The 12,203-nt window shown below is 42.4% G+C and overlaps 2 protein-coding genes across 2 annotated transcripts; one reads left to right on the top strand and one right to left on the bottom strand.

The window, feature by feature from the left end:
• Nucleotides 1–365: 365 nt before the first annotated feature.
• adam9b (ADAM metallopeptidase domain 9b) lies at nt 366–6,967 on the bottom strand. The gene is made up of 22 exons (XM_076143644.1): nt 6,808–6,967; nt 6,404–6,510; nt 6,221–6,297; nt 6,062–6,137; nt 5,890–5,966; nt 5,410–5,599; nt 5,238–5,300; nt 5,037–5,108; nt 4,775–4,944; nt 4,521–4,611; nt 3,904–4,034; nt 3,406–3,577; nt 3,162–3,251; nt 2,840–3,035; nt 2,557–2,668; nt 2,044–2,224; nt 1,712–1,798; nt 1,512–1,617; nt 1,231–1,363; nt 1,029–1,116; nt 722–759; nt 366–637 (listed from the first exon to the last, which is right to left on the bottom strand). The coding sequence occupies exons 1-22, from the start codon at nt 6,872–6,874 to the stop codon at nt 508–510; spliced, it is 2,454 nt and encodes an 817-aa protein (XP_075999759.1). The 5' UTR covers nt 6,875–6,967; the 3' UTR covers nt 366–507.
• Nucleotides 6,968–7,561: 594 nt separating this feature from the next.
• acadsb (acyl-CoA dehydrogenase short/branched chain) lies at nt 7,562–11,275 on the top strand. The gene is made up of 11 exons (XM_076143653.1): nt 7,562–7,663; nt 7,981–8,146; nt 8,293–8,393; nt 8,483–8,689; nt 8,775–8,945; nt 9,030–9,155; nt 9,244–9,336; nt 9,416–9,505; nt 9,591–9,728; nt 9,844–9,943; nt 10,523–11,275. Exons 1-11 carry the CDS (start codon nt 7,631–7,633, stop codon nt 10,597–10,599), a joined length of 1,302 nt encoding a protein of 433 aa, XP_075999768.1. The 5' UTR covers nt 7,562–7,630; the 3' UTR covers nt 10,600–11,275.
• The last annotated feature ends 928 nt before the right edge of the window (nt 11,276–12,203 follow it).

Genomic DNA, 12,203 nt, shown 5'->3' with positions numbered 1-12,203 from the left:
TCTCTTGGCAATCCTCTTGTAACATCTTCGTGTCCTATGCAAATGCCGGACCCCTGAACAATGTTTCTGGCAGGTTTGCACAACATTTAAATACAAAAAAAAGGCAGCCTGATGCTAACTAAGTGCATTGATCATTTTTATTACAAACATTCCTGAAGTCAACATCAAAATCTTTAAAACATTTTTTCAAAAACATGTAACCGCATCAAATACAAAATATTTGTGATTTTTTTCCTTCTATTCCATGTGCATATATTTCCATACAATACAAAGGGTGACATAAACAGAGAGATCATAAGACACACACATAATAAATAAGTAACAGCCTCCACCACCATGTTATTACAGTAGCCTACATCATTATAAAAGGTGCTGGCAAGAAGTTAAGAGTCAGAGCATTTTCAAAATAGCTCTTCATACAGTGCTGATTGTTTTTGATTTGATAAAATCCTTTCCCTAAATTCCAGAAATTCACAATCCAAATGTCAATATGTAGAGGGTAATAAATCACTGTGGTAATTGCCTAGGTGGGATTGGTTTGGGCACTCCGGGTCCCTGCCTGGGAGGAGGTGGCCCTTCAGAGGCGGGGGGCATGCTTGGGTCTGTATTCCAATAATCCAGTTCTCCATACCTGAAACTGAAATACAGCAGGGAAACGGGTTAAAGAGGAGCAGTTCTGCTTGACAGTAGATCATGTGGATCATCGTGTTCAAGTATTTACCCTGAGATTGGAGCTGAGGTAGCTGGGAGATGTTGAGGCTGGAATTAATGACAAAGATCGTAAGCGGTTTAGAGTGAATTTAACCAGGGATTTGTGTTTAACTAGTCAATGTTTGCACCAAAAATGTATTCAAATCAGATTTTCACCAGACGTTTTGTATGGTTTTTAAAAATGTAATAATATATATTCATTTATTTTAAAAATTAACAGGGAGGAAATTAAAAGAAAATCAGCCAGCATTCATAAACATCTAGCTGCTTTAACTGTAGTGATTGAGTAAGAAATTAAAAAAAATCAACATGTTTACCTTGTCAGCAGGAGGACTTACTGGAGGCTGGACTGTGGCAGCTGTCGGACCATTGCTGTTCACGTTGCCATTTTCTGTATTACGTGTCCTGTTTATGTACAAAAAAAACCCCAACAACACTGATTTCATACTGATTTCATTTTTAAAAACTACTATATAACCACTGCAGTTGCATGTCGCTACGTGTAAAGTTTCACTGTACCCGGCACGTTTCTTTTTAAGGCAGATATCCAGAGAATCTCTCCTGTAGATGTAGAGTAGCAACAGAATGAGAAGAACCATAACAGGAACCACCAACAGGAAGAAGATGAGCAGGCCATCCCTGAGGGAGTAGTCTGAGGAAGAAGAGAGAGAGAGAGAAAAGGTCAGGGAACATACATTCAAGACATACAACATAAGAAGTTACAGTTAAAGTAATCCTACTCAAAATAAAATCAGTGCTGAGACCGTCTGTGTAGTTTAGCAGAATCAGTGTGAACCCACCTATCTGGGAAGGGCCGCTGTCTATGCTGCCACCCCAGCCTGCTCTGTCACAGTTAGGGAAGGCCCAGCCGTCTTCACAGTGGCAGTGTCCCTGATCATTGCATACCTGAGGGAAAACGACAGCAAAGTCATACTGTGTCCCTGTTGGTCGTGCTTTGAGTGAAGCCGTGTTCGTCTCTAAAGAAGCCGCCCGTCCTTACCCCTCGACCGTTACAGGTGGTCTCAGCGTCGCAGCCCAGGTCGGCCAGCAGAGCGGAGGCGTTGACACAGTGAAAGTCCAGGCAGGTCTGAAAGAGAGGGCATATTTTGATTGATTTTCTAAAATAATAATAAATCATATTAACAATAAAGTTTTTGTAATTTGGGCTTATAATCGTGACCTCAATTGATCAACCTACGAAAGATTAAACTGCTGATTCTCTGTGTGTCATCTTCCCTTTCACAATAACATTGTTGTCTTTGCTAAACCAGTTAAATCACATCACAACCTGCTGACGTTTCCTCAAATAGTCTGCAGTCATTAGCTCCTCACCTTTCCTTTTCCACACGGGCTGCCAGGGTTAACATAGGCGGGATCTCGCACATCACTGCCAAGCTTGAAGTCTGCGTTGACGCAAGTGGCGTCTTGGATGATTTGAATACTGACGTGGGCGCCGGTGGGAGGCCTGTTGACGTCAACGTTGGTGCACTGCACCTTTCCACACATGGCGTCGCTGCAGTGCCGGTGAAAAGAACAAACAATTACTTCACAGTTGGTTGGAGGTCAGAAAGCAAAGATCTAATCTACGTATCCTGACCCACATTCAGACTTTGTATCAGGTACCATGGCCATCCCCATCTTCAAATAGGGAATATTCAGCAAATTGCATTTACCTGCTGATCACATCCTTACAGAATCTTATTGAGAAATATAAAATTCAACTGTAATAAGTATGCAAGTCTGTTGTGATCAAACAGAAGATCTTAAAATGTGCTGTTAATAATTTAAATGCGTGCACAGTAAAGTTTCTGCATTTCCTTGACCAAAAAACAGAGACATACTTACGCAACACTGCATGGGATAAAGTCTCCCGAGGAGGTCCTTCCACAGTTTCCAAATAGATTTCCCTTGGTGTTTGCATACTGGAAACAGACATCTTCTGCCTTTATAGCTGGATCTACCAAAGAAATGATATGCAAGACAGAATATTTATGACATAAAAAGAGAGAGATTATGATGCCAGGTCAGTGCTTTGGTCTGATGCACTCTTGACTGATTAAGAATACTGACAGTAGAAGAACTAGCAATTATTTTTGATCTGGAGTCGTTTGTTCATAGCTGAACATACCTGGAGCAAAGAGATATCTGCACTGGTAATCATAAGTCTGACATCGGCCCTCGTAGCAGTACGCGGCGTTGTTTTCACAGGGGACGCCGTCTACGATGTAGAAGTCGCTGGGACAGAACGCAGTCTTGCCGTCGCAGTATTCAGGTAGGTCACACGTGTTGAGGGATTTTCTGCAATTTGTTCCAGCGACTTTGATCTAAAACAGAAACCCCATAGTTTACAACAATGGAACAAAGCCATCTTTGCATACGACCAAGTGTCTCCCAACTAGTCCCTCTGCTCACTGCAAGATTAACCAGTTTAAGACGCACACAACGCTAACCTGACAGTTGTTGCAGCAGCTGCCCTGAGCACATTTAGACCCTGGGGTAAATTTGCAAGTGGCCGCATCACAGCATTTAGTTTTGCACTCCTGTAGGAAACACAAACAAGGAAAAACAATCCTTGTCAACACACTCAATTAGAGGAAACAGTGTGTAAAAGAAAAAAAGAGATAGAAACAGCCACGAGGGAAGTATTTTGGTGTATTCATGTGGTTATAATGTGTTGTCGAACAGGAAGCACACCTGTGGAGTGCCGCAGTCACATTGCTCTCCGCCCTCCAGCAAACCGTTTCCACATTTTGCAATGCCGACCACATCTGTGAAGGAGGGCTTGTTCAGCAGACACGCACCGCCTCCACGTAGGATCAGCTTCTCAAAGTCGTTTCCACTGCAGGTGCTGAACGCGGTGGAGCCGCTGTAGGGAGAAAAAATGCTCTTAATAGGCCAGCACATTCGCTTCTTGCGTTATTAGCTGCAACCTGAGTAAATAAGAAGTACACGCTAATTGCGTATGTGCGACACTCTCATCCAGTCGTTATTTGTGCTGAGTGATTCATGTACACACAACTGGCCGCATGTTCACCAAGACGTCTGTGTGTACAGAACAGGTCTTTAGTTACTGCTATTCATAATTGTATTGGCAGTGTATTGGCTTTGAAGCATGTTGAAGATTAAGATCAAAAGACTGCAAACACAATACAAATATATACACATTTGTAGAAAAAAGTGATTTTGTTGTACCTGGCGCTGGCTCCCATGATGCAGCCTTTACCGTCACAGCTGCAGCGCTGATCATCATGATTCATGCCCAAGTTATGGCCCATTTCATGAGCCACCACAGTGGAGACGTACGCCAGACTGTCGTCACTGAACTATGAAACACATTGGATACATTTAGAATCTGGATGATTTATTCCCAAAAATGTATTATTCTGAATCAAATGTTCACCTTAGTAATATTTCAACTATAATGACAACAATAAAACAAACCACAAAGCAAGATATTGGGACATAAGGAAAGATAGGATCTTTCAAACATGGAAACAAGTGGAATATAAGTTATATGATTAAAACATTTTTAATGGAAAGTCTGTAATCACTCTTTTTGGAGTTCCATGAAGACTAAATGCAATGAAATTCAAAATTTAAAGAATCTTAAAAGCAGAGTTGCCTCATCATAGTGATCCAGTTAAACCTGTCCGACTTCTGTCTTATTCATAGCTTATAAGAAACGAACCCCACTCTTATAGAACTCTCCATGAATAATGTAAAGAGTATCTGTTTCGGAGGAATAGCTCCCGCTGCCAAAGCACCGCGGTGTCAGCTGGTGCGAGAGGTTAAAAGTGAGTTGAACTTACCACATTGATCCCTCCTGAGCTCGCCACAGAGCAGACAGAGCCCACAAAGGCCATACCCAGCACACCCCCTCCATACGCCTGAGGCTGACCACTAGAAAAGAAAGCAGGAATGTCAACAATCACAACAGTCGATACACCCGACCGTTAACCATCCGCCTGTGTGAGGACGGCAACTTAATATTTATGTGTTTTATGTCATCAGATTGCTAAAACTAACAGACTAAAAGAAACCGCCCTACTTGACAAACACTTACACAATGAGTTGACCGATGTCATGCCTGACCCTTGGAAGCAGCGCGGCCTTCCTCCACGCCACAAACCTCTCCAGCACCTTGCCCGCCGAGCCGTTCACATCAAACGGATTACTGTCCTTAAAAACTTCCAGGCCTACGAGCACCACGCGGATATTCAGCTGCTTGTAATACTACGGCATGACAGAAAATAGAAACAAATGATATGAAGCTAGTACTATCAAAAACAAGTTGTTGGATTAAACATCAGTATTTCAAAGCTCACCCCATCCAGTAGATTGGCCATTTCCACCATCTCCTCTCGTACTGCCGTCTCATTCCGTTTCTTAAAGTTGTACTGTGAATACAAGTATAGCACGAATGAAAGACTCATCCTTCCCATCCTGCGTAAGGATTCAAGTATTTCTTCCACGTGTAAATCTGTACATAAACGTAGACATAAGAAGATGGAACTGTATACACTCACCCTGAGATTGTCAACAACCAACGCCAACTCCACATAACTGGTTTCAGGTAGATTGCGCTTCCTCTGTAGAAACAAACAGAAAACAGGCAAGGTGATGAGTTAAACCCACATCCGTTTCCAGCTTAATACTGGCTCAATATCTGTTTGGGTTGAAGGTGACAAGCATCCTCACCCTCAGCAGCGATGTCAGCGATTGGTCGGGATGAAAGGGTGAGTGGCTTTGTGTTGAATTCTCACTCAGCACGCCGCAGGTGAAGGCCCCAGACTGAACATCCTTCAGTTGGTACAACCGGTGCTCGTTGGTCACAGAGTGAAGGACCGGTTCAATTGCGTAACTCCGGTTATCAAATACGATCACTCCTCTACAGAGTAAGCAGTACACAACATGAAATACGGCTTTACATGAATGCCCTTGTCAGTGCCAAAGGCAGGGTGTGGTCTCGCAATCCTAAACCACAGTATTTTCCACTTCCTCTTAAGTACTGAAAAGCTACTTTGCTTCTTCACAAGTTGAGTTGAATATCTACTTCTACTATTACTGACTATACCTTTCAAAACAATGCAAATGTTGATATGTGGAGGAATGGAGCAAACGTAAAACCAGAGTAAATAAATGAACAATAAAACAGGAGAAACAAGAATGATGACCAACCTGAGGCCGGAGCAGGTGCTCAGGGCGACCAGCGAGTCCTCGTATCCCTCCACATCTCCATGGTAATAGCAATGCACCTAAAAGGGAACACAACAAGAAAACAGCTTCAGGGGGTGTAGTTAAAATTAGCAGAAAGTAAAGTAAAAAAGAATGAGAAGACCATTTGACTTACATTATCCTTTGGGTATGTTCTGTAACTATTGCTGTTGTCGTGGGAATACTGAACAAAATTCTGGGATAAGAAGTTTCTGATGAGGAGAAGGAGAAATGTTTGATCAGAGACAATACCACGAGTTTAAAGGAGGAAACCGTCAACAAAAACAAGTCGTACTTGTTCCTCTTTAGATGAAGGTGGTGTGTTTGGTTGTTAATGGTGAGTGCATAGGAAATACTCTCCTCTGTATATTTCTGAAAAGGAGAAAGAGTCAAAACAAAGAAGGGTATTTTGTGTTTTAATGTCAGAATATAAATTTAAAACTGTATCTCATCTAGGGAAAGTAAGTTATGTACTTACCTGTTCTGACTCTGGGGGTGGGTGGACACTTCTTGCCCACCTGTGAATAATTTGTGGACTTACAATTGAGTACTTGTTGAGATTTAATGTGGCGTCACTGGAGATATCTGGAAAAATCGATGAACACATAGCAACTTGTCCATGAGTCACTGAACTACACAAACACAGAAAGGAGATACAAAAGATGCGTTTTTTTACGCTAGAACCAATTTAACGCAACAAGAAGCACATAAAGAAAGGAATAAAGCCGTAGTTTGGTCTCTTTCATAAACTAGTAACAGGCTTCGTCCGGTGTACATTTCCTCACTGAAACATCAGCACCCTTTTCTCCGTTTCCTCCGTGGTAAACACATCGTTCGAATACGCCAGCAGTCATAAATCAACAAAAAAACGTCGTAACTCACCTATGCTGTCGATTCCGTGTGTATAACAAAGCAAGAAGCCGACAAATAAGACGTATTTTCTAATCATGTTTGAAGCATATAGCCTGTTGGCTATTGTTCAGGGTTACATTTCAGTCTCCGTGTCCTGCTTGCTGATGGGCGTGGCTAACAGGTGAGGCATGGTCAGGTGTCAGCAACACTATTTATATTATGGTATTAGGGTTTGTTTATCTAAAGGGAATGACTGAATATATATTTAATTATGATGTCAACCCCGTAATACAATAAATAATCACCTTTATCATTTTACGTTAAGTTTGGCTTTGATTTGGCCGTATGTCAAATGAATCAGTAGTAATGTTTAAGTCTATAAATATTTATCTTTATTTTATATTCTAGTTTCTACATACAAAGCTTGTGCACCATGTAAGGCTATGGCTTTTTAATGTATTGGAATAAAATGCGTTTAAAAACAACGTTGTCCTCATACAACACCATCATACGCACACAACCGTTAGGTTGCGCAGTACCCGAGCTCAGCAGATAAGGCGGGAGCTTCAGAAGTCTGTAGCCAATAGGGAAGCAGAAGGAACCTTCCGGAAGGAGACATAACTTTAGAATACTTACATTTTCAATGTAAGGGTTGTAGTTAGAGTTACGTACCACGAACGTATGACAATGAAGCTTTATTCGTGCAAAAATAGAGACGTATATATATATATATATATATATACACGACATTTTGGCGTCACGTGACCACGGTTGACCATTCACAGCCCACACCCATGTTCGTCGAATCACGGGTGGGGAAAGAACTGACGTTGTTGACGTTTTGTAACAAACCATGGCAGCTCCTCTGGTCAGGATTGTCTCAAAGGTGAGTACATACTTCATATCCTTCATTAGATTTCTCCATCTTAGTGCATCTTACTTTATATCACACAATGTATCGTTGTGTTTAAATAGCATAACTCATTATCCTAGATTACGTAGCCCCTTCATGTTTCACGCCACAGCTAACGTGGCTAACGCTAGCATCAATGATGTAAGCGTACAAACTCGCATAAATGTATCATCCACACTAAAATAAAGGATTTGATTCTTTGCAGCTTTGCTTATGGATGATGTATAACCTCACTCGTTCATCTCCACTTAATATCAATGACGTAGGCTTGTTGTCTGTCCCATTTCCAGTCTTGCAGACAGATCTGCAGACCATGGGGGTTATGCCAGGCTGGTTTCCGGTGCAGGTCCACCAACTCTGCACCAGATTTGTCCTCAGGTGTGGATGCCGGGGCGGGGGTCTCCTTCCCTCCACTACAGAGCTTCTCAGAGGAGGAGGGCATGATGAGGGATGCAGGTGAGTCTAGAAACAGGAGGTATAGAAGATTTAGTTTGTTTTAAATATAGTAGGCATGGTAGAAACACAATCTAGTCAAATATAACACCATCCAAAACCAGTTCCACGTGAAAACTTTATACGGGATCTTTTCTGTGTTTCTTCAGTGAGAAAATATGCACAAGAGCGCATTGCACCGTTTGTGTCAAAGATGGATGAAAAGCATTCCATGGATGAGGAAGTGATTGCATCTCTCTTTGAACAGGGTGTAAGTGTGTATCAATGCATGTATCGGATCAGACCTTATTAACAGATATAAGAAGGTGCCGTGAGATCTGACTCGCTATCTTTTCACAGCTCATGGGCATCGAGATCGATCCGGAATACGGCGGCACCGGCTCCACGTTCTTCTCCTCCATCCTGGTCATCGAGGAGCTGGCGAAGGTGGACCCCTCCATAGCCGTGCTCTGCGACATCCAGAACACACTGATCAACACGCTCGTATCCAAACTGGGCACGCCGGAGCAGAAAGAGCAGTACCTCAGTCGCCTGGCAACAGACACGGTGAGGAGAGCCAAAACCCTGTATTGTGTTTTGTGTTGCAATACTTACCTGCGGGTCTCTCAAACGGCGATGTGATGTCACACAGGTTGGAAGCTTCTGTCTGTCTGAGGCCGAGTCTGGCAGTGACGCCTTCGCCTTGAAGACACGCGCTGAAAAACACAAGGACTATTACATCATCAACGGGTCTAAGATGTGGATCAGTAATGCCGAGCACGCCGGGGTGTTTCTGGTGATGGCAAACGCAGACGTCTCTGCTGTGAGTACCTGCTTCTATTTCTATTCTTTAAGAGTATTCATAGCATATTAGACCACATTCATATCATTTGGATTTGATCTACAGGGATACAGAGGCATCACCTGCTTCGTCGTGGACCGGGAAACGGAGGGGCTTGAGATTTGCAAGAAGGAAAACAAGCTGGGTCTGTGTGCGTCCTCCACCTGCCCGCTCAACTTCGACAACGTCAAGGTACGGCCGAGCACGGGGTCCAGTGTACGCAGCGAGACAAACACCTAATCTGACCGATCTGTAACTTGCTGCTCTACATTCATTGCAGGTCCCAGAGAAGAACATCTTGGGGAAAATGGGCCAGGGCTACAAGTATGCCATTGGAATGTTGAACGAGGGCAGGATTGGAATTGCGGCTCAGGTAGTTTAGTTAGTTCACATTTAAAGCCTGCTATGTAGACCGTGTCAAAGGTTCTAAGTTTGTCCTTCTATCTCTCTAGATGTTGGGCCTGGCACAGGGTTGCTTCGACCACACAATTCCTTACACCAGACAGAGGATGCAGTTTGGAAAACGCATCTTTGACTTCCAGGTAAAGATCCCAAACATAACACGTCAGTCATGTGTCCCTTAACCTCTGGCCGCCAAGCACGTCGTTCACTTTGTTTGTATTTCAGGGCATGCAGCACCAAATAGCGCACGTAGCCACGCAGATCGAAGCCGCGAGACTGCTGACCTATAACGCCGCTCGTCTGAAGGAGGCGGGCAGACCGTTCATTAAAGAGGCCTGCATGGCTAAATACTTTACTGCTGAGGTGAGCCGCCTCCTGATCCACACACCACACTTCTAATAAACATGGTGTGATGTAGGACTCAAGTGTGTGTGTGTGTGTGTTATCTGCAGCCTAAATGTTGTTCTTTCTTCCTCAGGTTGCAACCCTAACTACATCTAAATGCATAGAGTGGATGGGAGGAGTGGGTTTCACTAAAGACTACCCCATAGAGAAATACTACAGAGACTGTAAAGTTGGTAAGCATGATCGCACAGATACACAGACAAATATTGACGTGAATTGTATTGAGCAGTGTGCACAGTTTGTTAGATGTAGTGTACCTGAGAGGTTGTTGTATTGCTGTTGTTGTTGCACTTACAGTAGTTGCCACAGTATCATTTCATGTATTGTGTAAAGGACTCCCGAGGGGTGTAGGAAGGTCAGCTGTAGCTTTTTGCTATTGGACCACAGAGGGGTGGAAGGAGGGGGGGGGGGGCTGATAGGACTGGCTGTGCTGCCAGGGGGCCAAGTAATCCGACACAGAAGAAATTCCCCATGTCTGACCTTGGCGTGCTGCGAGTGTCATTACGCTAACACGCCGCCAAGGAAGCTGTCGGACCAGAATGTCGCTTTTCCTTTCATCACGTCCATTTTTTTCCCCCCCGACAAGAGCTCAGGTGGCTCGAGCTGCATAATAACCTTGTTGTTCTCTCGTCTGCCGATAGTGAAAGCTGCTGTTTTCATGTTGTGGAATTCCAACAAAATTGACCCCGTGCTCTGTTCTCGGCTGGCTGAATGTCATTCTTAGTCATGCTTGTCTTTGTCTCTGTGTGCAGGTACCATTTATGAAGGCACAACAAATATCCAGCTATCTACTATGGCCAAGTTCATTGATAAGGAATACGACCACTGATCCGATCTAACCTGAGCTTGACAGTTTGCACTCTTCTGTGTTCCACTCCATGGCTTTATGCTCGCAACTGTAGTGAGAATAAAGTCGCATCTAAGGCTGTAGTCAACTAATAGTGTTTGTTTCGATTAGTTGATTTAAATGAATGTTCCTGTCATCTCCTCATCATAACTGTACTAGCCATCTATGATGATTATAGTCATACAAAAGCATCTCTTGAAATCTAGAGTTTTGTCGCTATTTCAGTTGTGATCCATAATATTACCATCTTGTTTCCATATTCTTGTAAAGTAGTCGTATTGAGTCTATTGCTGCTTCCTACTACTGATGCACCGGCTGTTACATTTGCTCAAAAGTGGGGTTAAAGGGTTAATCTGGTGTGGTGGCAGTGGTTCTAATTTTTTTATTTTAGCTTTTCAATGTGTTCATGAATAACAGATCATTATTTTGCCTTTTGATCCGTCATTTCTTCTTCTTTTTCTTGCAGTTATGTCAGATTGTCACATTTCAGAGTTGTTTGGGATTTTCCTTGAACGTGTCAGTTAGTGCCTTCAGAGGTTTTCCAATGGCATTCATTGAAAGCTTTCACTAAGTGTGAACTAGAAATAATGTACAGTTCTGTGAAATTGTGAAAGATCAGCTAATGTAACGATATAAATAAAGATGAAGTTTACCGGAACGAACTGGTATTATGGTTGCGTGCTGTAACAATGTTTTGTCGCTAGATGGCAGCATTCCCCTGCATCACAACAACATTTATCATTTGGAGGAAAACTCACCACATCCTCCAACGGCCTGTGAGGTTTAATGTTTGTTTAAGTTTAATTACATCTGGATCCGGCTGCTTTACATACATTTATCAGAATAATAGTTTTTAGAGTAGGACTGTCTTATTTTCTACACCTTTTATGTTGCATAAAAGGTATTTTCTTTTACACTGACAAGCATAGGCCAAAATAAAGGTTACATTCTTTACTCTAAAGAAAGAAAAGCTGAAAAAATTCCAAAAATTCATCATGTTATTTATACTAAATTGTGCCACGAAAAGTTTATTTTTTAAAACATGGTAGAAATTTGACTTTCCAGCCCTTACAATAACTGATTGTTGGAATGATGTCACCTGTTGCCAACAGGAGCAGATCTTTCAAGGTTTTAAGCTTGCATATGTGAATTAGAGCGTGTTGAGATATGTAATATTAATATTAAACCAATATACAAGGTCTATGAAACTGAATTAAGTTATATCAACATGTTTCCAAAAGAGAAAGATAATCGATTACATACAGATACAAACTGTGTGACCTACTTTGCACCAGAATTAATGTGATAAGTACTATTAGTGATTTAATATGAAGCATTGATTTGAGGTTGCAGGTTGTAATCTGCTTTAAAATATACAAACTGGGGACATACAGTCCATAGGCACATTTTTGCAATACTGATAGTCTTCTTTGTTTTTGAGCCACTGTCTTGTTGTGAATGTGGCAGCAGCGCTCGTTTCAAGAACATAATTGGATGAAAACAGGATCCATCTAAATGACTATTTGCATAGTTTAACACAAGCTCAACCGGCTCGTTCCTCCGCCCCCATCTTCATCACGGCCATG

Source organism: Genypterus blacodes, unplaced genomic scaffold (assembly GCF_046128005.1).
Source record: "Genypterus blacodes isolate CSIRO-AG114 ecotype Tasmania unplaced genomic scaffold, CSIRO-AGI_Gbla_v1 ptg000026l_1, whole genome shotgun sequence".
In the NCBI taxonomy this organism is placed as follows: domain Eukaryota; kingdom Metazoa; phylum Chordata; class Actinopteri; order Ophidiiformes; family Ophidiidae; genus Genypterus; species Genypterus blacodes.
The sequence above is the reverse complement of the archived record's forward strand: the minus strand, read 5'-3'. Positions and strand labels throughout refer to the sequence as shown.

Bases quoted from the DNA above. Each gene is read 5' to 3' on its own strand.
- adam9b (XM_076143644.1), bottom strand. From the start codon at position 6,874: ATGATTAGAAAATACGTCTTATTTGTCGGCTTCTTGCTTTGTTATACA. The intron at 5,301-5,409 runs GTGAGGATGCTT...TTGTTTCTACAG, and splicing joins CGCTGACATCGCTGCTGAGG to AGGAAGCGCAATCTACCTGA. The intron at 3,036-3,161 runs GTTAGCGTTGTG...TTTCTGTTTTAG, and splicing joins GCTGCTGCAACAACTGTCAG to ATCAAAGTCGCTGGAACAAA.
- acadsb (XM_076143653.1), top strand. From the start codon at position 7,631: ATGGCAGCTCCTCTGGTCAGGATTGTCTCAAAG. The intron at 8,946-9,029 runs GTGAGTACCTGC...TTTGATCTACAG, and splicing joins CAAACGCAGACGTCTCTGCT to GGATACAGAGGCATCACCTG. The intron at 9,944-10,522 runs GTAAGCATGATC...CTCTGTGTGCAG, and splicing joins CTACAGAGACTGTAAAGTTG to GTACCATTTATGAAGGCACA.